The following is a 26,433-nucleotide window of genomic DNA, read 5'->3' as shown; positions in this document are numbered from 1 at the left end:
GGAACATAATGTGTATGTGTCCCTCTTGCAACATTTGCAGCAGCTACTGCCAGCGCCCTTATTATCTCAGGCAGCCACCCCTGCCCTCTTTTATTCCAGCTGTAACCACTCCATTTTAAACACCAGAAGGGAAGATGCTGGCATGCTAAAAAGAACTCTCTTGCTGGCTGTGGCCAAGGACCCATAAGAGACAAGTAAACTTTGAGTGAAAACAAGCAGTGTGTTTCTGGATCATTAAATGCTGCTACATTATCATTCTCTGATCACTGCCATCATTGCTTTGGCATCTGAGCTGCACAACGATGCCAATTCCTTCCAAATGTATTGAAAACTATTAATGAATCTTTAGAGACAAAACCTTTCAGCAATTTATTCAGGCCTAGCAGTAAAGGCCACTTGCTGGGCTTTGGCAAATGTATTGAGGACATTTTGTATTATAAATCTTCCTGCACTACAGAGAAGAGCTGAGCGCTCTAGGGGATGGTGCATGATACAGAAAAAGAGGGGCAGTTTGGAAAGATCCATTCAGTTTTCCCACAGATCAGTCACACTCCGATCTTAGTAGCCTCTCACAGGACTGAAAACTAATTGATCGTTAGGGGTCCAGTCCTTCATTCCATCAGCCAATGGCATGCTGTGCCAGTTTTAGTAAGGCATGCAACAACTCCCTTGTAGGCCTTAGGCAGTCCAAAATGGCATCCTCTGTGCAGGAGTAGCTTGCACGTATGGTGTGTACAAGGTCACGCTCTGTGGAGGCCAGACGGAACCATCCTGGGAGCTGGATCCAGTCCACAGCCCTCCAGTTGGACAACATATAACCGGTCAGGCATAGAGGCCATGGAGTGCATGCTTTGCATACAGAGATGGCATGCCCCTGCCTTCAGCACCTCACTCTCCTGGCAAAATCTGAGGGAAACTTTTGGGTGTGCACCGAGACAGCCTAAGGCATAGGCTCAGCAGGCCCTCAACTCTGGAAGTAATGTGACTGTTGTATTGTCTGCTTTCACTTTAAAAAAGACTGTGTACTAGGTATGCAGGGTCACTCCAGACTGTTTGAAAAGGATTTAAACAGATCTGAGACTGTTAATATTTAAAATTTATAGCCTCTATTACCTTCAACTGAGTCACGACTCTGTTGTGCTAGGCACTGTACAAACGTATAATAACTGAACATCTTTGCCCCAAATAGCTTACAAATTTAGCTGATCACATCATCTGACTGGCTGAATATTCTGACACCTCTGCTTTGTTTTTGTTTTTTTTTAAATGAGGAGATGCATGTTATATAGGGGATCATCCAATTATCTTGCTGCTGTGCCACCTCTGCTGTGGTGGGGCTGGTGTGATTTCTAAGATATGTATTAGTTAATTATTACAATTTTAAATGATCTGGCACTGTATAAAAGCTTTCTAAGATCTCCTCTGCCTCTGGTATTATATAAACAGCTTCATTCACTGTTTTGATGATAACTAGAACTAGTCACCTGCAGTTCGTTGGTATTGGTTGGTCAAACAATTCATTTTTATAATAGCAAATAGGAGCTGGGGAGTGTGGCTCCTGGGAGAGACCACCCAAGATCATAAAAACCCAGCAGAAAACACTGCATGTTTACATTTGCAGCATTTCTACCAGTTTTCCTCTTCAGACGAGCAGGGCGAGGGAAGGCTGGCATGCAAAGGGGGCCCAAAATTCCATTTACCTCAAAGATATGTGAGGAATGAAATATGCAAATCTCAAGCCTTCAAATGTTTTCCTGCCTACCTCCTCCCTGACAGCAGCTGTCCTGCCTTTGGCTAACTACCATCCTCCTGCATTTGCAACCTACCTGATGTGCAAGGGAGACAGAAGTCATGGGGGTGGGGGGGGGGGGAGAGAGAGAGAGAGAGAGAAAAGAGAATATCTTCTGCTCCAAGCAGCAATAAGTAAATTTCCACTTGAAACCCACCATTTAACAAATCAGCAGGCTCCATGCCATCCTATCCTAAACACTGTGCAGTGGCAGTGCCCCAGACATCCCTGGGGATAGGAGGGAATATATATAAGGCTAAGTCCTCACTACGGGGGGGGGGGTTTCGATTTAACATACGCAAATTCAGCTACGCGAATAGCGTAGCTGAATTTGACGTATCGGAGCCAACTTACCCCGCTGTGAGGACGGCGGCAAATCGACCTCCGCGGCTCCCCCGTCGACGGCGCTTACTCCTACCTCCGCTGGTGGAGTAGAAGCGTCGATTTGGGGATCGATTGTCGCGTCCCGACGAGACGCGATAATTCGATCCCCGAGAGATCGATTTCTACCCGCCGATTCAGGCGGGTAGTGTAGACCTGCCCTAAGAGTCACTGCTCTCCTCTTTTCTCTGTTTGGGATCTTAGCCTTTCTACCACATTATGCTCCATTTCCCAGTAACTCAGGGACGGCAATCCTTCATTGGGCTGGATTCTCAAGGAGTCTCAGGAGCCAGCCGCTCCCAGCGTGACACCGATGAACAGATGTTCAAAGGGCATGAAGCGTTCACCTAACATGCTGAACTGTTCTGAAAATCTGGCCCCAGTTTTGGTGGTTAGGTCTCTGTGTGCCACATCTACAAACTATAGCTTCTCCCAGAGGGGAAAGGCCTCGTGTCAGGAAGTAACTGGGAGGAACTTTAGGGTGTGTTCTTCCAGCTCGAGTGAGAAAGTGAAGCTATCGTGTACCAGTAGGCACCGGTAGCACCAGGAGAGGTACCTCTGAATTCTCTTCCAGCAATACATTCATGTTGCTCTGTTGTTTACTGAGCTCATGCCTGTATCACCATTCCAGGAACTCCGCCTGCTTGTGCTAACCCACCAATAAGGAGCCCATGAGCCCATGTACAATACACACAAATATTTTTAGATTGGAGGCTACTGATTCCCATAGGCAAGTTGTACCATTCTCGATGGTGATTTTTCTTGTGAATGGCAAGTGCCCACTGTTTAGCACATTATCACAATGGCTGAAGGGGAAACTGAGAAAAATAACCCTTTACAGTGAGAGTATCAGAAGGTGAAGGGGAATTAAATATACAAGGCATGATTTTCCATCGCTTCTCATCCTGCATGGTGATTTACATTTGTGCACAGTGGGTGTGAAATGCTGCCATTGGTGTGAGCCAGTGGAGGATTCAGGTTAGGCAGCAGCAGTTTATACTCCGTGTGCAGAAGTGTAAATAACAGCACACAACAGTGGTGAGAGAATCAGGCCCACTGCAAAATAAAACCATGAGGTAACTAGTTTCATGCAGCTATAATTCCACCTGGTCTGCGGGAAGAGAACAGCTTGGATCTCAGCATTATTCATTTCCCTGCAGGGCAAGAAATCCCCAGGAGGATTACAAGTAACTCCAATTGACTTCAGGAGCCCAGGGCTGTACAAAGGGTATGAACTGTTTTTTTAAACTCTGTAGTCTGGCATAGTGGGAGAGCTACGTATTTTAAATTAATTAGTGGGTGCGATATCTGTTTTGTAGAATTAATGCCAAGGGAGTACATAGAGAGAAAACTGCTGTAACGCCTTGTGAAAGGGAGCAAAAGAGCTGCTTGCAGGAGACTTGAACCTTGGAGCAGACTTGCTAAATGAGCCAACCAGAAATACCTGGACCAGGGAGGGAACTTCGAGCAGCTGGTTCCTTATAAGAGCCCTGAAGCAGTTTTTGAAGCGGGAGCTGACTCTGGGACATCTGTAAGAGAGTCAGCTCTGAGCAACGCAGAGGCAAGCCAAACCCTAGAATGGGGCACCTCCTAATAGGATGACCAGATGTCCCGATTTTATAGGGACAGTCCTGATTTTTGGGTCTTTTTCTTATATAGGCTCCTATTACCCCCCACCCCGTCCTGATTTTTCACACTTGCTGTCTGGTCATCCTACCTCCTAAGAGCTGATAAAAGGACCCTGTAAACACCAGGCTCTGAGGTAAAAGCTGTGCCTTGGGATGGACTTTGGGGACTTTGAGTTTTGCTTTTTGAGTTCATTTGTCTGAATGAAGCCAGGCCCAATAAGGGTGGTGATTGGATGAGTAAATGTGTAGAGTCTGTTTAAAAGGGCCTGGAAGAGGGAGGATACAAATCAGAGCAGTACGGATGCACCCCAGACACAAGGGGGCGCATGGGAGTGCCCCACTTGTTTACATGCCTAAAAGACAGGGGGAGGATGTGAAAAAATACTTGAGATTTTCGGCCAAAAATGCTGGGAAAGCAATATATAGCAATGCAACGAAACATGATGCTACTTCCAATTAAATGCTGGAGGGAAACCAGTGGTTGGCAACAAGTAATTACTTCTAGACAGAAGTGGATTTTGACATATGCTATTAGAATTTTCAATAGTAGTTAAAAGAAAGTCTGATTGTTCTGCAACAAAACCACGAAAGCCTAAATTACATACCACTGGCAGAATATAAATAGCGTGTATCTCCACAGAAAAACACTTAATTCCTAATCAATACACTCTCTTATTAAAAAATGTACAATTCTGAAAAAAACAACAAACAGACCTAGCACCTATTAGATCTTGATATATAAGGTGTTTTACACTCTGACATAGAAGAATCGTACTGCAGCACTGGTCCTGATTTACCAGCTGTAGAGCGTGTAATAGGATACAAAATAACACATATCCGCTCTCAGCTGATCTCTTTCACTCTCTACACACACACACACACACACATCGTGAAGGGATGACGAGGGAGAAAAGTTTCTATAGAATATAACAGAAAGCAATAACTTTTCTATAGGCTTTTTAACTATCTGATATAATTTAATAAAGAATTATACTGCTTCTCTAGGGTAGTTCCAGAAACTCTATAGAAAGGGCAGAATTCTTCATAAAATTCTGAAAGTTTTCAATTTTTACACAAGTCTATTCAATTTCTTTAGATCCTTAATGGCTTCATCCCTATTAAATTCTATATGAGATTGTCATATGAAGAGGACAGACATATAGAGAGTGACAGATATACAGCCTCTGGATATGTCTCACTAATATAGCCAAGTTGCTTATGTGTTTTCAGAATCAAATTGTTTACAGTAATTTATCTATTTTAACAAAGTCCCGTGGCCCTTTTTGTAGGTCACTGTTTTCTGTTATCTCTAAAAACATGTAAGATGAGCAGTATATTTCCTGCCACACAGGACTGAGCAACCATCATTAGCATCGCAAATCAATGCATGCTACTTAATAAGCATTCTAATAAAACCAGGTGTAAATTTTGTTTGGGTTTTATTATTTTTTGTTTTTACCTGATACAGTGTGATCCTTTGGGTCTCTCAGTAGTTTGAGTCTTGCATGAGGGAAAATGTACTGAAGAGGCTTCCCATTTATCTGAGGAACATAAAACATGCATGTCATAAAAAAATGTAAAGCATGTCCATTTTAATAACAACTTAAAAAAGCCAATCATACAACCAACGCTCCTACGAAACATATATCTGATTGGGGGATATTTGACAATCATATCTCATCCTTGTTCAATCATTCCCCAGAGTTTTAACCCACAAATTAACAGGCACATGATTGTTTGGGCATTACTTCCATATTACTAAAATAATTTTAAGGCCGGCTTTAGTTTTGGTTTAATTTCCTAGGGACTTGAAATTGTCTGCTTCGTTCTATCACATCCCCTAATGGAACCCATAAAGCAGCATGACTGTTGATCCTTTGACCATGGGATTTGTGTAATGCATAAGGAGAATGTTGGAATGCAAACAGAGGCCTAAGATGAAAGTGTGGATATATGTATAAAGGTCCGTGAGATATTGCTTTGGTCTCACCAAAAATACACATTCTGAATGAATCTTTCCCCATCTTGGGCATTGCTAACATACCCCTCACCATAGTACAATAAACGAAGCACAAGTTATATAGTCAGATGGGGCTCTTACTCTTTTTCAGTCTCATCTATAAGCATGTATTTTATTTCCTCTCTCACCTGAACCTCAGACTCCTTCTTTAATTGCATTAGTTAATTCTTTAAGGCCGGTGTTTTCAAAGAATGATGCCTAACCCGCAATGACTGTCAAGATTTAAAGTTCCTTTGAAAATCCCAGCCTAAAACTTTTAGGAATATCATTTATATGAAGATGTGTGACAATCGCCATTTTGGCTGACAGCATGGATCTCCAGAGCTGACAGCATGAGTCTCTACAGCTTGTGCTACAGTGCTATGTTCTCAAGCTACCAGCTGTTACAGATCCATAGCCCCTGTGGACCGGGCACTGGGAGGGACATGAAACATACACTGACCAGAGGGTTACAGATGCTTTCTGTCTGTCCCTGCTGAAAGGGTCCATGTGGAAAGACTGATGCAAGACTATGCCTATGACACTTTCACCCCAACTTGTCCCCCATTTTCATCTTTCAGTGTTAGAGCAGAATCCACAATCTCCCTGCCTTTATTTTTCTATGGTCACCAATTGCACATGTGGAGTTTAAGCCACTTCCTTGTGAGCTGAAGTATAAAAGATAGAGTTAGGAAACTATTTTGCAGCTGTATCTCAAAATGACAAATCTGTTTGCAATGGATTTCCTGCCAGGCTCACATATTCTTCGGTTAGACAAGACTTTTAAAAACAGATGATCATATCACAATGGGTCAGCATACAAGCAGTAATGCAGTTTCAGTAGTTTATTTAATAACAATAAACTATTGGTACCTTCTCCCCTGGACCTCACTGCCTCTGATTTAATTTGCTGATTGAGTCACAACAACCCTTTTTTGTCTTGCTTCAGTAAGTGATTATGATCAAATTCAAATTATGTGAGGCGTGCAATGGGATTCCATCTTGATTTCTTTTGAAGATTTCTGAGATAAACTGCTATTCTATTTTCATATTTACTCACTTATTATATCCATCTACACTGGTCACCCTTCAGAAGTGTCTACTGCTTTAAGGCTATTATTAGTTCTATTAGTATTCCTCATATTAAGTATAAAGAATCTCTCTCAAATTAGTAGAATCATTTGAACTAGAAGACATTTTAAATGTCACCCTTGTTCGTACAAATCGAAAAGGGCAAGTTTGGTATAGCCTAGACAAATGAGTAATAGAAAGGTCCTTGATTAAAGTAGCATGTAGAGGCTTCAACAGCCATTGTACTAGATAATTTACCAACACAGTCCCTGCCCCAAAGAGTTTATAATCTAAATACACAACACACACAAGGTGGGAGGCAAAACAGAGAGGTGATGTGACGTGCCTAAATTCACACAGAAGGTCAGTAGCAGAGGTAAGAAGGAAAACTAGATCTTACCTCCTATCCTAGTGCTAGCTCTACAGAATTGAACTACTGTCCCCATTGAAGTCGGTAACCAAATTACCTTTGATTTCAGTGGGAACAGTCTTGCACAAGTTACTTTATCCTGTTTTGCCTCGTAACATGAGCTGTGAAATCGGATTTTTAAATACAAGCTAATTAAGGGGTAGCCCATGAGTTTAACAGTGCATATGAGCACTACAGAGCAAGTCAAAACTGACTGCTGGTACTGCATGCAGAATCGCCTTACTTAAATTAGAATTTTGCCAAGACACCGGGATCTACCATGTCTACTGTTGCTCAAAGTACTACGGGATTTTAATGAACACAAGCCATCAGAATCTTGGTTTTACTTATTATTAGCAAAATATAGCAAGTAAAATTATTATTAAAATAATCTATTTGAAATCTTACAGAAGTTGGTTAACTGCAGTTATATTGCCTGAAAGCTACACTGAATCATTTTTATAGGTACATATCTACTGGAGTATTAAAAAAAAATTAAGGTAAAGTAATAGTCAAAGAAGTGCTATAAGCACATTGGGGCAGATCTTTAGCTGGGATAAATCAACATAGTTCCATTTTTATCAACAGAGTTGTGTCAATTTATCACAGGTGAGGTTCTGGCCTATACATTGCAAATTCCAATATATTTTATTTTATCTTTATTTTTTGAATATATAATAATCCCCAAAATGTACACCACCGTATTGCATGTCTCACTGACAGGCATATCAGAGAAAATAGACCAGCACTCGCATTAGTCTGTTGCTCTCTCAATACTTCTACTTCCAGACTTTTATGATCAGTATAAATCTTGGTAATAAATACGCTTATGAATAAAAGTATCAGAGTTTATTGGCATCCAGGTCTTCATATTCTCCTTTATTGTTGGTGGGAAAGAGTGCTTAAACTGAAGATCATATTAGGCTATTAGCTGCAGAATAGTATGTGTCAGAGCTGAGAGGAAAGAGGCAGAAAAATGAATGGCAAAAAAATGTTGCTGAAAATAGGTAATGCTAGTGGGAATGGTTATGTTATCTCTGATCATTAGGAGTGTTTTTACATCAACCAGTCGCTCATGTGCATTTATATAAAGTATAGTTATCTATTATAAACAATGTAGAACACAAGCATGGCAAGATTGTCATTTGTTCAGACATTCTGTTCCTGGTCATTCATTTAGGGTGAACTCTATTCCCCTCATAAAGCCTGAATGTTGGGGCTTCAGATCTGATTTGCCTCTCAGTTACTCTGGCATAAATGAGGCGTGACTCCACATGCCAGTGTAAATCTGGCCAATGTGAGAGGAAAAGCCGGTTGTTTATACGAACAGCGTGCATGCGTGGAGGAAATCTGCACCCTCCAAACCTAGAACTAGGTCACAGGGCTGAACCTGCAGTCCCCCCGTGCCAGTCAGATGGGGTGTTGGTGCCAATGAATCAACACAACAGCTACAAAGACCCTTTTCACAGCATTCAAGAAGGTGTAGACCACTCCACTCAAAATCCTCCCAGTTCACAGCTGACACTGCAGTGACCGTCACAGTTTAATTTCACCCTTACAGTGTGCACTCCAATGCACAACCCTCATATTTTAAGCAGACATTGGACTCAGGTCACATTTTTCAGCACATTACTCAGCAGGCCCCCGCGGTTTCTAACCCAGTGAGTTAAATGAAAAACTAAATGAGAATGAAGTGTTCCCTCCAGAACCCGTGGCACTGGTCACATGTTTCATGTTATTAGTCAGCTGAAGTCTCTCTGAAAAGTGAATCATCTTTATGCTGTTAAACAGCTGGGAATGGTGGGTAAATTTGCTGGTGCTCTTTCGAATTGTGACATGGGAAATCATTTTAGTTATGACATCTTTTTTTCCCCACAGTGACATATCATGCCCAGGCACTTCTCTGTATGAAAATTAGGTTTAGTGGGAGACACAAGAATCAGGAGATTCTATAGTGCAGAGGACAGGACAGCCAACAGGAGTTTCTCTCCTTGGTGCTGCATATCCAGTAATTCTGCTCTGGGGGCCTCATCTAAAGTCTTTGAGAGTCTTTCCATTGAAATCAATGGGCTTTGGATCAGTCCTGTAAAGCTTCGGTGATCTCACTTTTTAATGATGTCACACCTCTTCCCGACCTTGAAAGTTTGGGCCAGATCCTGCTGCCCTGATTCCCAAAGCCTGACTGTGACACATCCAATAATGGTCTTCTTTGATGCAGTGCAGAGGTAAGAGCTCACAGTGGGAATGCTGCCATTGCAACACTTTGAAAGGGCACATGTGCTGTTCTGTGCAGAGCCATCTCCAATGCAGAATGGGACCAGGATCATGGCCCCTATTTTGCTCCATTCACTTCAGGAGGGCCAGTGGCTCTAAGCTTGCATAATCTTTGTGCTCAACGAGTGTAAGGCTGGAATTGTGATTAGCTCTGGTGACCCCCTCTTCTATTAAGAACTATTGCCTTCAACAGAAGTTCTGTCTGAGTCCCATGCACATGATCATGCCATTGGCAAACTAAAGATCACATCAGCCCATTCATCTCACCGGTCAGATGTGGGAGAAGCAGCACAGGCGGCATGCCATTTCTATAACACCTCTTACTACTAAGTAAAATACTAGAACATTCGGGAATGGAGGTTGTTCATAACTCTGAAGTGTTTGTCTCTATGAACAAAACATTACGGTTGTTTTTTCAAAAGTTTACAACTGAACATTGACTTAATATAGCCTTTAAGCTTTTCTATGCAGAAGAAAAATGAGGCTTTTAACCATCTTAGTTTAAATGAAACAAGCACTGAAAGAGTTTCCTTACCTAGTCAAATATTTTTTTTAACTTTCTCTTTATTTTTTTTAGTTTACGTTTAACACGGTTCTGTATTGTATTTGGGTTTTTGTGTTTTTTTGGTCTCTGCTGCTGCCTGATTGCGTACTTCCGGTTCCAAATGAGGTGTGTGGTTGACCGCTCGTTTGTAATTCTGGTGTTGTAACCCTGAGGTTTTACTGTTCCTTAGGGTTTTGTCTAACCCTGCAAAAACATCTGTCTGGGACTTTAACAGGTAAGTTAACTCTGGCCCTATCTACATTACTTTAGTCTCTTTTCCCCTCTGTGATGTGAAACCTCTGAGTGGGGATTCAGGGGCTGTATATGGCAGAAGCCACGGTATCAAGAGACTACAGAAGACCAGCCATACATGCAAACAGCCATGTGCCTCCTTTGACTTCAATAGACCTTGGAAAAGGTCTTAACCTGCTATTGTCACTTTCAGAGGAGCTGCCTGATGTGAAAGTTTTACAAAGGCAGAATTGTAAAGAACTCCAAGAATACAAGCTCACAAAGTCTCCTGTCCCATTCATGAGAGCAACCCATAAGGGTAAAAAATATCACTAAGTAGTCATCAGAGAGGAAATGTCAACGCGTTATGTATTCTCTGTCTTTCAGCATGTACAATATAGCTGGGTGATGGAAAAGATCAGTAATTGTTTGCCAAATAACATAAAGGAAATATCTTGACCTATAATGCAGTGGTTGCTGATGATTCATCTTATGGTGGGTTGATGATGAGATTTTAAAATGAATCATGGCAAATTTGTCATCAGATTTCCAGGGAATTTTAAAAGAAAGAAATTCAAGGGCAATTTACAAAAAAAAAAAAAAAAAAAAAGTGAAATGTCTTGAGTCTAAGGCCTGGTCTACACTTACCCCCCAAGTCGAAGTAAGGTACGCAAATTCAGCTACGTAAATAACGTAGCTGAATTCGACATACCTTACTTCGAACTTACCGCGGTCCACACGCGGCAGGCAGGCTCCCCCGTCGACTTCGCGGTACTCCTCTCGCCGAGCTGGAGTACCGCAGTCGACGGGGATCTTCCTGGTTCGATTTATCGCGTCCACACCAGACGCGATAAATCGAACTCAGAACTTCGATCCGCAGCCGTCGAACTACCGGGTAAGTGTAGACTAGCCCTAAATTAAGCAGTAGCTATCACTATGGAACAAGCATTGGCTATTGTGTGTCTCATGGAGCCTGCTATCACCAATATCATAATCCCTTCCCCTTGAGGGCCCATGTCAGAGCCACCATTCTTTCAGGTGAAGAGGGCTGGACATTTGAGCCCAGCAATGCTGCTCCAAAAGCGTTTGATCCAACTGTCATTTAAATCAATATGTGTATTTCATTGTCTTCTAAGGGAGCTGGATTAGCCTATGGAGCAACATACAACAGATATTCCCCAGGGGACTGAACTAATGACCTTTGAAGTGCTGGTATCACATGGGAAGTGGGAGATCAACATGTGAAATGTCTCTTGCATGGTACTACAGAGCACTGGCTCTCTTCTTCTGTGACTTTGAGTGCTTAGATAACTGATTTCTCATTTCTTTCTCTGATGCATTTAACATATTTATCATCTTAAGGTGTTTCAGTAAATATATGTACTAGAAATGGGGGATCATCTCAGACAAAATAATTTACCTGAAACATCACTCTAACCATTAACTGAACTCCAACACCTCAGCCATTCTGCATTTTACATACAACTAAACATAAAATGATGGGGTCTAAATTAGCTGTTACCACTCAAAGAAATCTTGGAGTAATCATGGATGGCTCTCTGGAAACATCTGCTCAATGGGCACCACTATTAGGAACCATTAGAAAAGGGATAGACAAAAAATATCATAATGCCACTGTATAAATCCATGGCATGCCACACGTCGAATACTGCATGCAGTTCAGGTGGCCCCATCTCAAAAAACTATATTAGAATTGGAAAAGGTACAGAGAAGGGCAACAAAAATGATTAGGGATATGGAACAGCTTCCACATAAGTAGAGATTAAAAAGACTGGAACTGGTCAGTTTAGAAAAGAGATGACTAAGATATAGTGGAGGTCTATAAAATCATGAATGATGTGGAGTAAGTGAATGAGGAAATGTTATTTACCCTTTATCTAACACAAGAATTAGGGTTCACACAATGAAATTAAGAGGCAGCAGTTTAAAAATAAACATAAGGAAGCACTTCTTCACACAATGCACAATCAACCTGTGGAACTTGTTGCTGGGGATATTGTGAAGGCCCAAACTATAACTGTGTTAAAAAAAAAAAGAAGAGAAGTTCATGGAGGATAGGTCCAACAATGGCTATTAATCAAGACGGTCAGGGATGCAATCCTATGCTCTGTGTGTACTAAACTCCTGACTGCCAGAAGGTAGGACTGGATGAGAGGAGATGGATCACTTGATACTTGCTCTGTTCTGTTCCTTCCCTCTGAAGCATCTGGTACTGGCCACTGTTGGAAGACAGGATACTGGGCTAAAAGGACCATTGGTCTGATACAGTATGGCCATTCTTATGTTCTCATTCCAGCATGACTGAAATGCCAAAATGCAGCGAGGAAAACCATCTTCATCTTTCTGACCTGACCAGAAAGTATATGAGGAGAAAAGCCTATCCCCAAGTGGACTCTCTCCTCAGACCCTACGCTACCAGCACTCCTAGCTATCTTCGAGACACCACTGACTTCCTGAGGAAACTACAATCCATCGGTGATCTTCCAGAAAACACCATCCTGGCCACTATGGATGTAGAAGCCCTCTACACCAATATTCCACACAAAGATGGACTACAAGCTATCAGGAACAGTATCCCCGATAATGTCACAGCTAACCTGGTGGCTGAACTCTGTGACTTTGTCCTCACCCACAACTATTTCACATTTGGGGACAATATATACCTTCAAGTCAGCGGCACTGCTATGGGTACCCGCATGGCCCCACAGTATGCCAACATTTTTATTGCTGACTTAGAACAACGCTTCCTTAGCTCTCGTCCCCTAACGCCCCTACTCTACTTGCGCTACATTGATGACATCTTCATCATCTGGACCCATGGAAAAGAAGCCCTTGAGGAATTCCACCATGATTTCAATAATTTCCATCCCACCATCAACCTCAGCCTAGATCAATCCACACAAGCGGTCCATTTCCTGGACACTACTGTGCTAATAAGCGATGGTCACATAAATACCACCCTATACCGGAAACCTACTGACCGCTACACTTACCTACATGCCTCCAGCTTCCATCCAGGACACACCACACGATCCATTGTCTACAGCCAAGCTCTAAGATATAACCGCATTTGCTCCAATCCCTCAGATAGAGACAAGCACCTACAAGATCTCTATCAAGCATTCTTAAAACTACAATACCCACCTGCTGAAGTGAAAAAACAGATTGACAGAGCCAGACGAGTACACAGAAGTCACCTCCTACAAGACAGGGCCAACAAAGAAAATAACAGAACACCACTAGCTGTCACCTTCAGCCCCCAACTAAAACCTCTCCAGCGCATCATCAGAGATCTACAACCTATCCTGAAAGATGATCCTTTACTCTCACAGATCTTGGGAGACAGACCTGTCCTCGCTTACAGACAACCCCCCAACCTAAAGCAAATACTCACCAGCAACCACACATCACTGAACAAAAACACTGACCCAGGAACCTATCCTTGTAACAAAGCCCGATGCCAACTCTGTCCACATATCTATTCAAGTGACATCATCATAGGGCCTAATCACATCAGCCATACCATCAGGGGCTCGTTCACCTGCACATCTACCAATGTGATATATGCCATCATGTGCCAGCAATGCCCCTCTGCCATGTACATTGGCCAAACCGGACAGTCTCTACGCAAAAGAATTAATGGACACAAATCTGACATCAGGAATCATAATACTCAAAAACCAGTGGGAGAACACTTTAACCTGTCTGGCCATTCTATGACAGACCTGCGGGTGGCTATCTTAAAACAGAAAAACTTCAAAAACAGACTCCAACGAGAGACTGCTGAGCTAGAATTGATATGCAAACTAGACACAATCAACTCAGGATTAAATAAGGACTGGGAATGGCTGAGCCATTACAAACATTGAATCTATCTCCCCTTGTAAGTATTTTCACACTTGCTCCTTATCAAACTGTCTGTACTGAGCTATCTTGATTATCACTTCAAAAGTTTTTTTTCTCTTACTTAATTGGCCTCTCAGAGTTGGTAAGACAACTCCCACCTGTTCATGCTCTCTGTATGTGTGTATATATATCTCCTCAATATATGTTTCACTCTATATGCATCCGAAGAAGTGGGTTGTAGCCCACGAAAGCTTATGCTCTAATAAATTTGTTAGTCTCTAAGGTGCCACAAGTACTCCTGTTCTTTTATCCCCAAGTGTTTATCACTGCAATTTTGGAGACTCTAGAACTTTATATTACTGATAGACTATTACTGATATATTAGGGGTAAGGGTTGGGGGGAAATGTGTTTGCACATGTTTATGTTTGCATGTCTGTCCAAAATGAAAATCTGACTGCATCATTCTTTTCCTATATTAGCCTTCGTACTTGAGGAAAAACTTGGTGATAGAAACCATGATGGCACTAACTTTCGTTGTTGTTTTGGGCTTCATTTGGGTTTACAAAGGCCAGTTCTGGAATGGGAAAGTTCTATTCTCAAACACTCCACCCTTTACCTACTTTTCTCGCCTTAACCCATCCTTTTTCTCTTTCTCCGAGTCATTGTTCTGTGGCTTTTTACGTGCCTACTCCTTTATTCCCCTCTCTCTTCTCCCTGCCCCCACACTCTTTAGCTGGTCCTCCCTCTTCCAGAGTGCAAAGTAACCTCCCCCTTCAAATTGCTTCTCCAAACTCATTGCATTTGCCTTGCTATGCATCCATAAGCAACGCTGATGCTATGAGTGCCAGCTTCGGCAACCTAATAATTAAAATAGAGACAGAGAGAGAACTAACAACAAATACAGGAGTCAATAGGCCTTTCTCCAGGACAACAGTTCTTTCAATTGCTGTGGCTGTATTCCCTTCCCATATTTTCCTATTGTTTTTACTCCCTCCTTTTCCTCTTTTCAACCTTCATGATCTCTTCTCTTGCCTACGTGCTTTTCTAAATTACCTATGTACTAAAGTCCATGATGTATCCAAAGCCCATTGAAGTCAATGGGAGGATTTCTTTTGACTTCAACAGGCTTTGGATCAGGAATTAACCTGCTATCATCACTTAAAGAACAGCTGCCTGCTAGGGTCCTGTCTTCTTATACCTAGCACACTTTCTGGAGCTATATAAATAATGCATGATAAACAACAGTGATAGGAGCTTGGACCTGGTGTTTGGCTGAAGTTTCTAGTCCACTGGTAGAGACTCAGCAGGCTGCTGCTGCAGAGAGTGGGGCTGGGGGTGGGGGTGGGGGGTGGGGATCAATGACAGAAATCAAGGTGATGCTGCCGGTCAAATACTCAGTGGATTTAAGAAGTACTTTTGCCATCTTCGGGTAAGCAGCCCAGATTTCTGTACTGGGAAACACTAGCTGTTATGATCCTAAGTTGCACTGTGATTTCACTATATTTAAGAATGTTAAGTAACACCAGGAATGTTGCTGTGGAAACTGATGTACTGTAATATTACTAGAATAGTATCAGATTAATCCACTGTGTCATACCATAACAAATCCATGGCAACTGAGGACTTTTAGGTTGACATTAGGCTGCACAAATTTCCTGCTCCAAAAGCATCCGAGCTGTGCTAAAGGTCACTCAGACACGAAGCAGGACACTTACAGTATTTTAGTATGGTAGGTGGGATTGTAAAATATTTGCATTTTTTTATGACAGAAAGAAGAGAATGAGAATTTGTACTGGATGAGTGAAGCCAGACGTTTCTCGCTCATCAACTTGGGTACGAGCAGGCTACCACAGCTTCTGCAAACATCCATATTGCCAGTTTGAGATCAGCGAGAAATCTTTAAAGGGCCTGATTTTCAGAGGGTGGTTGCTCAGCTCTTTATGAAAATCAGACTTTTAAAAATGTCACAAGTTAGGAACCTGAAGTCACTAGCCATTTTTTGAAAATCTTGGCCCGAATTTAAATTGATAAAAGAGAGAAATTGCAACCAAATGTAACCAAAGCAAAGAAATAATCTACCTAGCACTTATTGTAAAAAAGAGAGTTCCACAAACATTCACCACCAATTTAAAACTGAATTCTCTTCAGCTGTGGTTGCACTTTTCTTCCTTTTTTCTTCCCATGAATATTTGTCCAATGAGATTTTGTGTGAATGCTTGCAGAAGGCATCTGGGATGGAAGACCTCTGAGAAACACTTCATGTGCTACAGGATGCAGAGTTGTAGAGGCAACAGGTGATCCCTTTCTGCATCAATATTGAAACAATGTCCCAGCAGGGGATAATGGGTAAAGGAGTTTGAAACAGAAGGAGGAGCTCTCTCCACACACCAGCCTAGACGGAGAGAGATCCAAGGGTGATGGAACCAGAGGCCGGGGTGGTGGTGGTGGGGGGGAAGACTAGTGTCCATGCAATACAACTATTGTGGGGGCTCTGCCCCCAAGTAAACTTGCACATGCCCAGGGTGGGCAGTGGGGTGGGCAGAGGAGTGGTGAGAGTGAGACCCAGAGGAGCTGGAGTGCACTGTGGAGGTAGGGATGTGGCTGGGGAGCAGGACCCCGAGTGGCTGGAATAGACTGGGGGGGGGAGGGGAATAGGAACCCCTGGCTCCTTTTTTCCCAGACTGGAGCCAGCGGCTTCCCCACCAGCCAAGTCTCAGTGCCTTCACTCACTCCCCAAATCCTATCCCTCTGCTCCCCACATTTGCAGGGAGCTTCCACTCCCTCTGTGGAGAGCTGTGGGAGAGCTTTCCTCCTCTAAATCAGTGAGAGGAAGGGGAACTCTCCTTGTGCTTTAGCTCCCTATTGTGTCATAGAGTCATAGAAGTGTAGCACTGGAAGGGACCTCAATTGGTCCCCTAGTCCAGTCCTGTGCATTTAAGGCAGGACGATGTAATAACTAGACCATTCATGACAGGTGTTTGTCTAATCTGTTCTTAAAAACCTCCAATGATGGAGATTCCACAACCTCCCTAGGCAATTTGTTACGTTCTTAACTAGCCTGACAGGAAGTGTTTCCTAATGTCCAACCTAAACCACCCTTTATTTAAGACCATTGCTTCTTGTCCTATCCTCAGAGATTAAGGAGGACAAAGGTTTCACCCTCCCTTTGTAACAACCTTTTATGTACTTGAAAACTGTTATCATGTTCCCACTCAGTCTTCACTTCTTCAGATTAAACAAACCCAATTTTTTCAATCTTCCCTCACAGATCATGTGTTCTAGACCTTTAATCATTTTTGTGGCTCTCCTCTGGACTGTCTCCACATTTATCCACATCTTTCCTAAAATGTGGCACCCAGAACTGGATCCAGTACTCAAGCTGAGGCCTTACCAGCACAGAGTAGACTGGAAGAATTACTTCTCATGTCTTGCTTACAACACTCCTGCTAATACATCCCAGAATGATGTTTGCTTTTTCTTGTGTGTGTGTGGCAACAGTGTCACACTGTTGACTCATATTTAGCTTGTGATCCACTATAACTCCAAGATCCCTTTCCGCAGTACTCCTTCCTAGGTAGTCATTTTCCTTTTTGTATGTATGAAAGTGATTGTTCCTTCCTAAGTGGGCTACTTTGCATTTGTCCTTATTGAATTTCATCCTATTTACTCCAGACCATTTCTCCAGGTTGTCCAGATCATTTTGAATTTTAATCCTATCCTCCAAAGCACTTGCAACCCCTCCCAGCGTGGTATCGCCTGCAAACTTTAAAAGTGTACTTTCTATGCCATTATCTAAATCACTGATGAAGATATTGAACATAACTGGATCCAGGACGATCCCTGCAGAATCTGACTTGATAATTATCCTTCCTTTAATCTCTGGTTAAGGGACAGCATGCTGATGAAGGTGCCTTGTAGAGCTGGTTGGAATTTTGTGGGGAAGAAGAGATACATAGCTCTACAAAATTTTTTGACAGAAACCAAAATCTCATTTTCATCTAAATTTTTAGCAGAAAATTTCAATTTTCCATTAAAAACTGAAAACACAAATATTTTTGGCCAATTCTTTTTTTCCTTTTCCTTTTTTTTTAAAGGCATTTTCCACCAAAAAATTCCAAAATAAAGTTTTGACAATTTTTGGACCAGCTCTAGTATCTTGTTTCTTATATGAGATGAAAAACCAAGGATAAGATTATGGAGGGGATGGTATGATAAGATTGTTTACAATGGGATATGGCCTATCCACAACTCCTATTAGCTAATATCTCCAATGACTGGAGGTGGGACAATAGATGGGAGGACTTGGAGTTATTTCAGATAATTCTTTCCCAGGTGTCTGGCTGGTGGTTCCCACCCACCTGCTCAGGGTCTAACTGATCAACATATTTAGGATTGGGACAGAATTTTCCCCCAGGGCAGATTGGCAGAGACCCTGGGTTTTTTTCATCTTCCTCAGCAGTGTAGGGAGTGGATCACTTGCTGGTTTGAACTAGAGTAAACAGTGGATTCTCTGTATTTAAAGTCTTTTAAATCAAGATTTGAAGACTTCAGTAACTCAGCCACAGGTTATGGGTCTATTACAGGAGTGGGTGGGTGAGATTCTGTGGCCTGTGATGTGCAGGAGGTCAGACTAGATGACCATGATGGTCCCTTCTGGCTCTAGTCTTTATGAGACCTGGCCATTGTTGTGATTAACAACCCTATGGGACTATTGAAAAATAGTAAAGCTATAGGATTTTAAACATTGGGCATATCTTCCACCTTTGCCTATGAAGGAGAGTCCAATATAATGTTAACTCTTGTCCTGGACAGAAACAATTCTACAAATGTGTGCGTGTGACAGAGGGAATCTAAGTTGACATTGGGATGCTGCAATGGTCAAACTCAGTCATATATATTCCAAAATAACCCATGTTTCTTATAGGAGGTAGGTATATATATTGGTCAATGCTATTTACAGATCTGGAACCTCTAAAATCCCAATTGTCCTGCAGCAGATCTGGCCTGCAGGGTGAATTCTACTAAATAACACTGATGTCCTATAAAAAAGACCCTTTCTTCCAGCAGGACAGGTGAAATTTTAAGGCTTCAGCAAAATGTAGTCTGGACTGGGCAAACTCTAGGCTGGAGAATAGGCAAAAGAGAAAAACATATATAGTGTCCTTTATTTATATGAAGTGATTGAATTAATACCTAAATTTACTCATGAAGAGCCATTCTGCCATCAAACTGCACCTAAAACTCTCACTGAGCTAGACAGAAGTTCTGTAGGTGGGAGGATAGCAGAATATGCCCTTTATCTAAGGAATTAACCGTGGCAAATTAACTAATGTGTTAGTTTGTATGTAGTTAGTTTGTTTGTAATTCTGCCTTCATTTGCACCCATGTCATACCACTGGAGCCAGGATAGAATCTGAATAAGTGTGTATGATAGTCAAAGTAGCAAGTGAAACATATAGGGATCTACTGATGACATGTTTAAACCTCAGTGATGCTAATGGGATATATGAAGGTGAACTAGACCCCAAAGTGAGCAAGTTTAAAACACTTTGATCAGTGTGTTTTTTTTATATCTCAGTATAATGAACAGCCCAAATTCTTACTTGTTACCTGAGTGCAATTCCATTGATTTGTTCAGTGTTTCATCATTGAGCTACAGGGATTACACCCATGTAACATAACAGAATTCAGTTCCATTCATAACAACACCTCAAAGTAAATCCAGCCCTGTTCCTAAGAACATTAAAAAGCAGAGTCTTAAATCAGGTTGGGTTAAAGTCAATAATGTAAAATTGGACTAGGCTGAATCATTCTGTGTGGGTGTATCCACTGCCTATGTAATTCCAGGTGAGCAGGTTAATTCTACCCAAAAACTGTTTAAGGACAAAACTAATCCTAAAGAATAGGGATCATAAATAATTCTGATGGTCTCCTAAGTTGCTTAAAATGTAGCTGGATTTTGATAAATCTGGTGGTCCACATGTTACAGGATAGTATGATTTAACAAGCTTTCTACAGAACATCCACAAAACTATAGACACATCTTACTTGATCTTGATGTTGACTTGGTGGTCTGGAGTGGGATAACTTCTCTTGCAGTTTTCTGTCAAAGCCATGTCCATTCTCCAGACGAGACTCCCTGGGCTTGTCAAACCAATCTGTCTCTTCACGGCGGAGGTGATAGGCTTTGAAAACCAAGGACATGTCAAATGTTCTGACTCAGAGCGGAGAGAAGGGCAACAGTTTGGCGCACACAGCAAACATGCACAGTGATTATTAATTGGCCATGCAGCTCAAGCAAACTTACAGGCAAAGCTGAAGACAGACTAACTCAAGTAAAATTAAGTAGTAAGTGGCAGAGGAGACAAGAATGAGATCCCATCTGTGTTAGAACTGACTATGGATATTTAATATCAAGAAAAAACCAAACAAGTATTGAGTGCCATAACCACTTTCCTCTGTCTGGGTGCTTAGAAATACACTGCAGATTTCACACATTTCTGAGGGTTTGTCGACACTTGAAATGCTACAGTGGCACAACTGCGCTGTTGCAGCTGCCCCACTGTAGTGCTTCAGTGTAGACACTACCTTCGCCGACAGGAGGGGTTCTCCCATTGGAGTAGATAATCCACCTCCCTGCGGTAGCTAGGTCGAAAGAAGAATTGTTCTGTCTATTTAGTGCTGTCTACACAGGGATTTTTCACACCCCTGACCAACATAGTTAAATCAATCTAATTTTCTAATGTATACCAGGCCTGAGATGTAGCTGAACTTTTATGAATCAATAGTTATAGCAGTGACTCCTTAAAAGCCTCTGCGTCAAAGGACATCTGTATGTTCAAGTTTCTTCGGAGAGCCACTGCAAACTGTTCTATGAAAATGGAGTCTGCTTAACTAAATCATTGTTCATCCCAAAACACAGACTGAAGAAGAAGAAAAGCTCACTTTATAACATGGTGCAGAAATGCTGCAGGAATTCTCATTTTAAATCCCATTCACTGGGTCTTGCTGTACATCTTCGTTTATGCATTATGAACGTTTCTTGTACAAAGAATGCCAATCAGGCTTTGTAGAGTGCAAGGAAAGCAGGATGGAACCCTGATTCTCCTCCCATTTAAACCAGTTTTACACTGGTGTAAACCCACTGGGCAAGAATCTCAGCCAGTGTAAATGAGCATTGCTTCACTGAAGTCAAATGAACTATGATGATTGATTTGGCCAGTTCCTTCTGATTTGCACCAGTGAGAGATCAGGAGCTATAAGTTAAATACTATTTTTATTATACAACATACAGATTTTCTTCTGCATGCACACATATCAATATAAAACAAGATAAACTGTAGCTAATTAGAATCCCATGGAACATCTGAATTTCATGTTAGAATAATCATTATAAATTTAGCATTGGAAAAAGACATTATTATTTTAGAAAAATCACCAGGAAATTACAAAACTAAAATAAGGTCAGCTGTTGCTATAGTAACAAGAGTAAATGCAGTTGTTCAATGCCACAAAAGGAAATTAAAAATGCAAAACATTCGTGTATTTTTTTCTATTTCTAATTCTTTAGTAAATATGACTTGAATGGCTTACAGAAGTTTGAAAAAAAATCATTGCAACATTTTACTATAACAGAAAGTTATAAATGTGTTTTATTTCCCAATCACAAAAGGGAAAGGCTAGCTATATATAAATGGATCTTTTAAAGCACATTATATATAAGGTTAAAAACAATATAAACACATGCTGAAATACTTTTGCCATTAAAAGTAGGACACATGTATTTTGGGACAAATATTAAGAGGTCAATTTTTATCCTGTATGTGCACAGATCCCTATTGTTAAACTGTTTGACAACATTATTTATCCAGTAGACTAGCATGGATACAATAAAATGAGATATCAAATGTTGATGTTTGTCCAGATAGTGATTAATTGATTCTAATGAGCCATTATCATCTATTATGTAAATATTCCATAGTTCGCAGATTTGCTGCAAATGCCTGATTGACTGCATTTATCAGGCTGCTCTATAACTCAGCTCATAATGAAACTCCTGATCAAATTTTCTGCTTAAAAACCAAAGGTCTTGTTCTGATCCAAGATACTAATTCTGAATACCACAATCTGTTTCATCATCTAATCAGGAGAAACCCTGAAACAGAGACTCTCTCACACAGTTAAAATAATCTTTGCTGGCCTTCTCCCTTCAGAAAGCTAGCGTGCTTGTGGAATCCCATATGAAGGCTTATGGATCAAGCTGTGTTTCAATCAAAGCTGTCATCAATTCTATGATTTTTTTCAAGTTTAAAGGAAACGATTGTGAACTTTTTGTTTGATTATTTGGGTATTTTGCATGCGGTTGCGTGGGTTGATTGGAGTTGGGAATTTCACTGAGAATCTTGAGAGCAGCCATTTTAAACCCTCGGCTGCATAAGAAGTTATGGCCCTGATCCTGCAACAGAGAGCACGCAGACTGACTACTGCACCTGTACAGAGTCCCATTGAAGTCAATGGGGCCCTATGCTGGTAAAGCAGTCCCCCTCTCACACTGTTAAGTGCATGATCAGGCCTTATGTAAGAGTGACCTCAATAAAACCAACATGGCATCAAAAAATATTAGATCACTTAATGATTAGTAACTGCTTTAATTTCTCCAGTTTCTTCCTCTCCCAGGATATTTATTATTAGTGGCTTGAAAAAATTAAAAAATTGAGATTCATGGTGGGCTTATAAAGAACAGCAATGGCAACATGGACGTGTCTACAGAGACAAGGCGTTTTATGGCCGGTGTGTAACAAAGCATGTCAGCATGTGTCCACCTATGCAAACCCAGAACCTTCAGGACCACAAGCCTCCTGTATTTGCAGCCACTAAGCAGAAGTCCTTTATCCTCAATGGGGAAAATCAGTAGGGGGAGACAAGACCATATGCTCTAAACCAGTGAGGCATGGTAAAGATCAGTGTTCATCTCAGACTTTTGGAATTTCCTCATATCTGAGTGGTACGTTTTCCAAATTTACCATAGGATTAATACTAATAGCCTCATATTTAAAGGGGGGAAAATCTCTCTGAGAAGGGAACCATTAGGATTTAAATTCTCAGAGGTAACCAATAGGAACTACTCATGTTAATCAAATTAAACAATGTTTGCAGGATTGGAGCCTTAATATTTTCATACATATTTAATGATCTATGGGATATAATCAATGTCTGGCAGCTTTGGGCCAAAGAAGATAAAATCTAAGGTTTTTATGGAGGTCAGGGCAATGGTTTTATGTTTTATGGAGGTCAGGACATAACATTTCTTGGCTACTCATTGTAAATTAACTTTACCTGATCAAAACATTTGCAATTGTACTACAAATTAGGAAACTTCCATGAGCTCTTTAGCAAGAACACAATTGCTCTATGACACAAGTATATATAGATGGTCTGTATAGATGTAACATAGTTCATGGCCGACAAAGCAGTGTAGGAATTATTCAAAATTTTAAAAAATGATAAAGAAGGGAGTTTTCAACATTATGGCATATGTGAGAGGAAATAATTTGATAATTTTAGCTAATTTAGGGCCAAGATTTGGAAAAAAAAGTTTAAAATTAGACTTCTAAATTCATAGCTAGGCACCTAAAGAAGTAACCTGATTTTTGAAAGTGCTAAGCACCCACTGATTTCAATGCCCGCTGTTGGGTGCTTTGCACTTTTGAAAACTATTATACTTATTTAGGTGTCTAAGTATGAAGTTTGGAGTCCCACTTTATGTACCCAATTTAAAAAATAATATTGACCTTGTGGTTTATGATTTGCTACAGTGTGTAAAAATAGCATGACTTTAAAATATATTTGCGTATATTACTCATACAAATGGTCTGGGCTCAGAAATTGCATTTCTACTTCTGTCTCCTATTTGCTATTGCATAGGCATTCCCTAAGACTAACAGAAACTCAAACAGACCTCTCTCTTTTTAGGGAGCAAAGATATTTTAAAATCAGTATTCCATATTACTTGTACTGAAAAATTGCCTCTAACAGAAGAAATGGCAGCTTTCTTTGGCTAAAAAAAGAAAAAAAAAGTCATTTTTGCAACTCTGATTAGGACTGACTGGACTAATTGAAATCACATCCATGCAAAGAGACAGATTTAAAAAAAATACAAAGTGAGCTCTTTTATATTGGAACTGGTTTCCCTCAGAAGATATGTTGCAATACTCCAAAGTAACTGTCCAAAACACCACACTCTGTTCTTGTTTAGATGAAGAGTTTGGTTATGTCTACACTACACAATCCTGAGCCAAATAGGTAGGTAGACCTTTATTTTAGGTGTAGACAAGGGTTAAGTGTGCAGCAACCTGGGTTTAAATCTACAGTGCATTAACTTGCTACACATTAGCTGGCAGTGTGGACTCTGCTACCGCACACTAAAAGTTCCCGCCTACACATTGACCTGCTTTCATTTCAAAGTGAAGTAGATCAAAGAGCACTAGCAAACTTTTAGTGAGTGACAGAAGGGTCCACATGGACAGTTAATGTGCAGCACTCTCGTTGCATTGTTAATTTACAGCAGAGCTTGCTACACAATAACTCTTCTCTGACAACCCTTCTGACTGCACCATAGAGTATGCTTGTATGAGGTTTTAGCCATTCCTATACAACATTGCATCACTGTTCAAAGGAAAGAGTCTCCTTTCCCTCTTTACTTTATGTCCAAGTTGTATGGATTTCCCCACGTCCACCAAGTTATTTGGTTCTGGTTGGTACCCCATACGTCCCATTCATATTTGCACCTAATATCACACACAGACTTACTCCTATATTTTCCACATCCAATCAGAGCATCTACCCATTGCTTCACTAGCTTCCTCTCAAGTCCCATATAAAGTTCATGCTTCACCACCATTGTGGCCCTCAAACAACTCTGTCATTACCAGCATCTTTGTCCTCACCTCCTCCTATTACTATTCATGGTGCCTAGGCCGTATCCATGCTGCCCTCCTCAATGCCCTCTGTGTCCTTCTCCCATTCTCTTCTTTATGCATTCTCTCCTCGGTGTCCCTTACACTCAGAACTCCCATCTCCTCCTCTCACACAAGCTTCAAACACATTTCTTCCACAGAGACGACAATCCACCAAAGAGAAGAGCTTTGCCACTGACTTTGAGGGGTGTGGGATTGGGTTGGTCCATTTGCTTTGGAACTCCTTCAAGCCAGGTGCAACACCAAGCACTCAAAAATAAAATAATCATTAATACTCCTGCCTGTGAATGTGCTCCCTTACTGTGCAGGAATAATACATAAGCTGCACAGGAAGTCTGATGGCTACGTATGATTCCAGAGGGCAACAGATCCAGGAGTGTCAAGCACCAGTAAGCTAGAAAGTGTCTTCAATAAAAGGAATGGTAGAGAGCCACCTGTTTAACAAGATTTATTTGTTGATTGCCTCCAGAGAGGGGGAACCAGATCTTGGATGTGAAAAGCCAGGGCAACTGTCAGGGGGGAGAATATGGTTGTACAGGGGTTGGGTTTGGTGAGCCATGGGAGGGTGAGAATTAAATAGAAGCCCACTACTTCCTTTCCTCTGCCAGGACATTGCTCCTGTTCCTTCCTAGCCACCTTAGGGTTTTGACTCTCTGGACCAAGAAGGCTGGGTCAAGGACTTGAGTGACAGGGCTCACTGGACAGCTTTAGGAACAGGAGAAGAGGAGAAGCTGGGTGTCATCATGTTGCAGGCTGGTTGAGGGGTGGTCCTGCTGGTGCACCTGCACTTGAGCCAGCAGGCTTTCTATTTAATAATAATTTCTCCAGTTCCATTGACTGACAGCTCCTAGTGCTGGCCAATCTGCAAGGCTTTATGAGAAATGGGACAAAGCAAAGTTATTTGTAAAAATGAAACGGCCATTGGGATAAGCTCAGAAAAAAGGGGTAGCAATTGTTCCCAGGGACATGTGGTCAGCCTAATAAGGAACAAGTTGTGAACTGAGTTAGAATAGCTCTAAAAAATATATCAGATTCAGAACCAGATCAAAACCAGCCCTTACATCCTAAGTATTTGTCACAAATAAATAATGTAACTGTAGAGCAGTATTATAAACAACTGTGGTTTTATCCATGATCTGTTTATGTACTACATAATAATAGAGGGAAGTGACAACGTTTTATATGGATTTGGGGCCCAATCCCACTCTCTTTAGCTCCAATGCAACTTCAATTAATTTCAATGGAAGGTGCTGACGTTCCATA

General features: G+C 41.3%; 1 protein-coding gene across 1 annotated transcript in view; it reads right to left on the bottom strand.

The window, feature by feature from the left end:
• PCLO (piccolo presynaptic cytomatrix protein) overlaps window positions 1–26,433 on the bottom strand; it is a 554,357-nt gene that overhangs the window by 167,313 nt on the left and 360,611 nt on the right. Inside the window, exons 8-9 of the mRNA XM_065409113.1 lie at window positions 20,243–20,379; window positions 5,258–5,339 (exon numbers count right to left, since the gene is read on the bottom strand). Of these exons, the coding sequence (XP_065265185.1) occupies window positions 5,258–5,339; window positions 20,243–20,379 (219 nt within the window). The remainder of the gene's footprint in view (window positions 1–5,257; window positions 5,340–20,242; window positions 20,380–26,433) is intronic.

The sequence above is a fragment of the Emys orbicularis genome, chromosome 1 (genome assembly GCF_028017835.1).
Source record: "Emys orbicularis isolate rEmyOrb1 chromosome 1, rEmyOrb1.hap1, whole genome shotgun sequence".
Lineage (NCBI taxonomy): Eukaryota > Metazoa > Chordata > Testudines > Emydidae > Emys > Emys orbicularis.
This window is presented reverse-complemented; position numbering and strand designations above follow the sequence as displayed.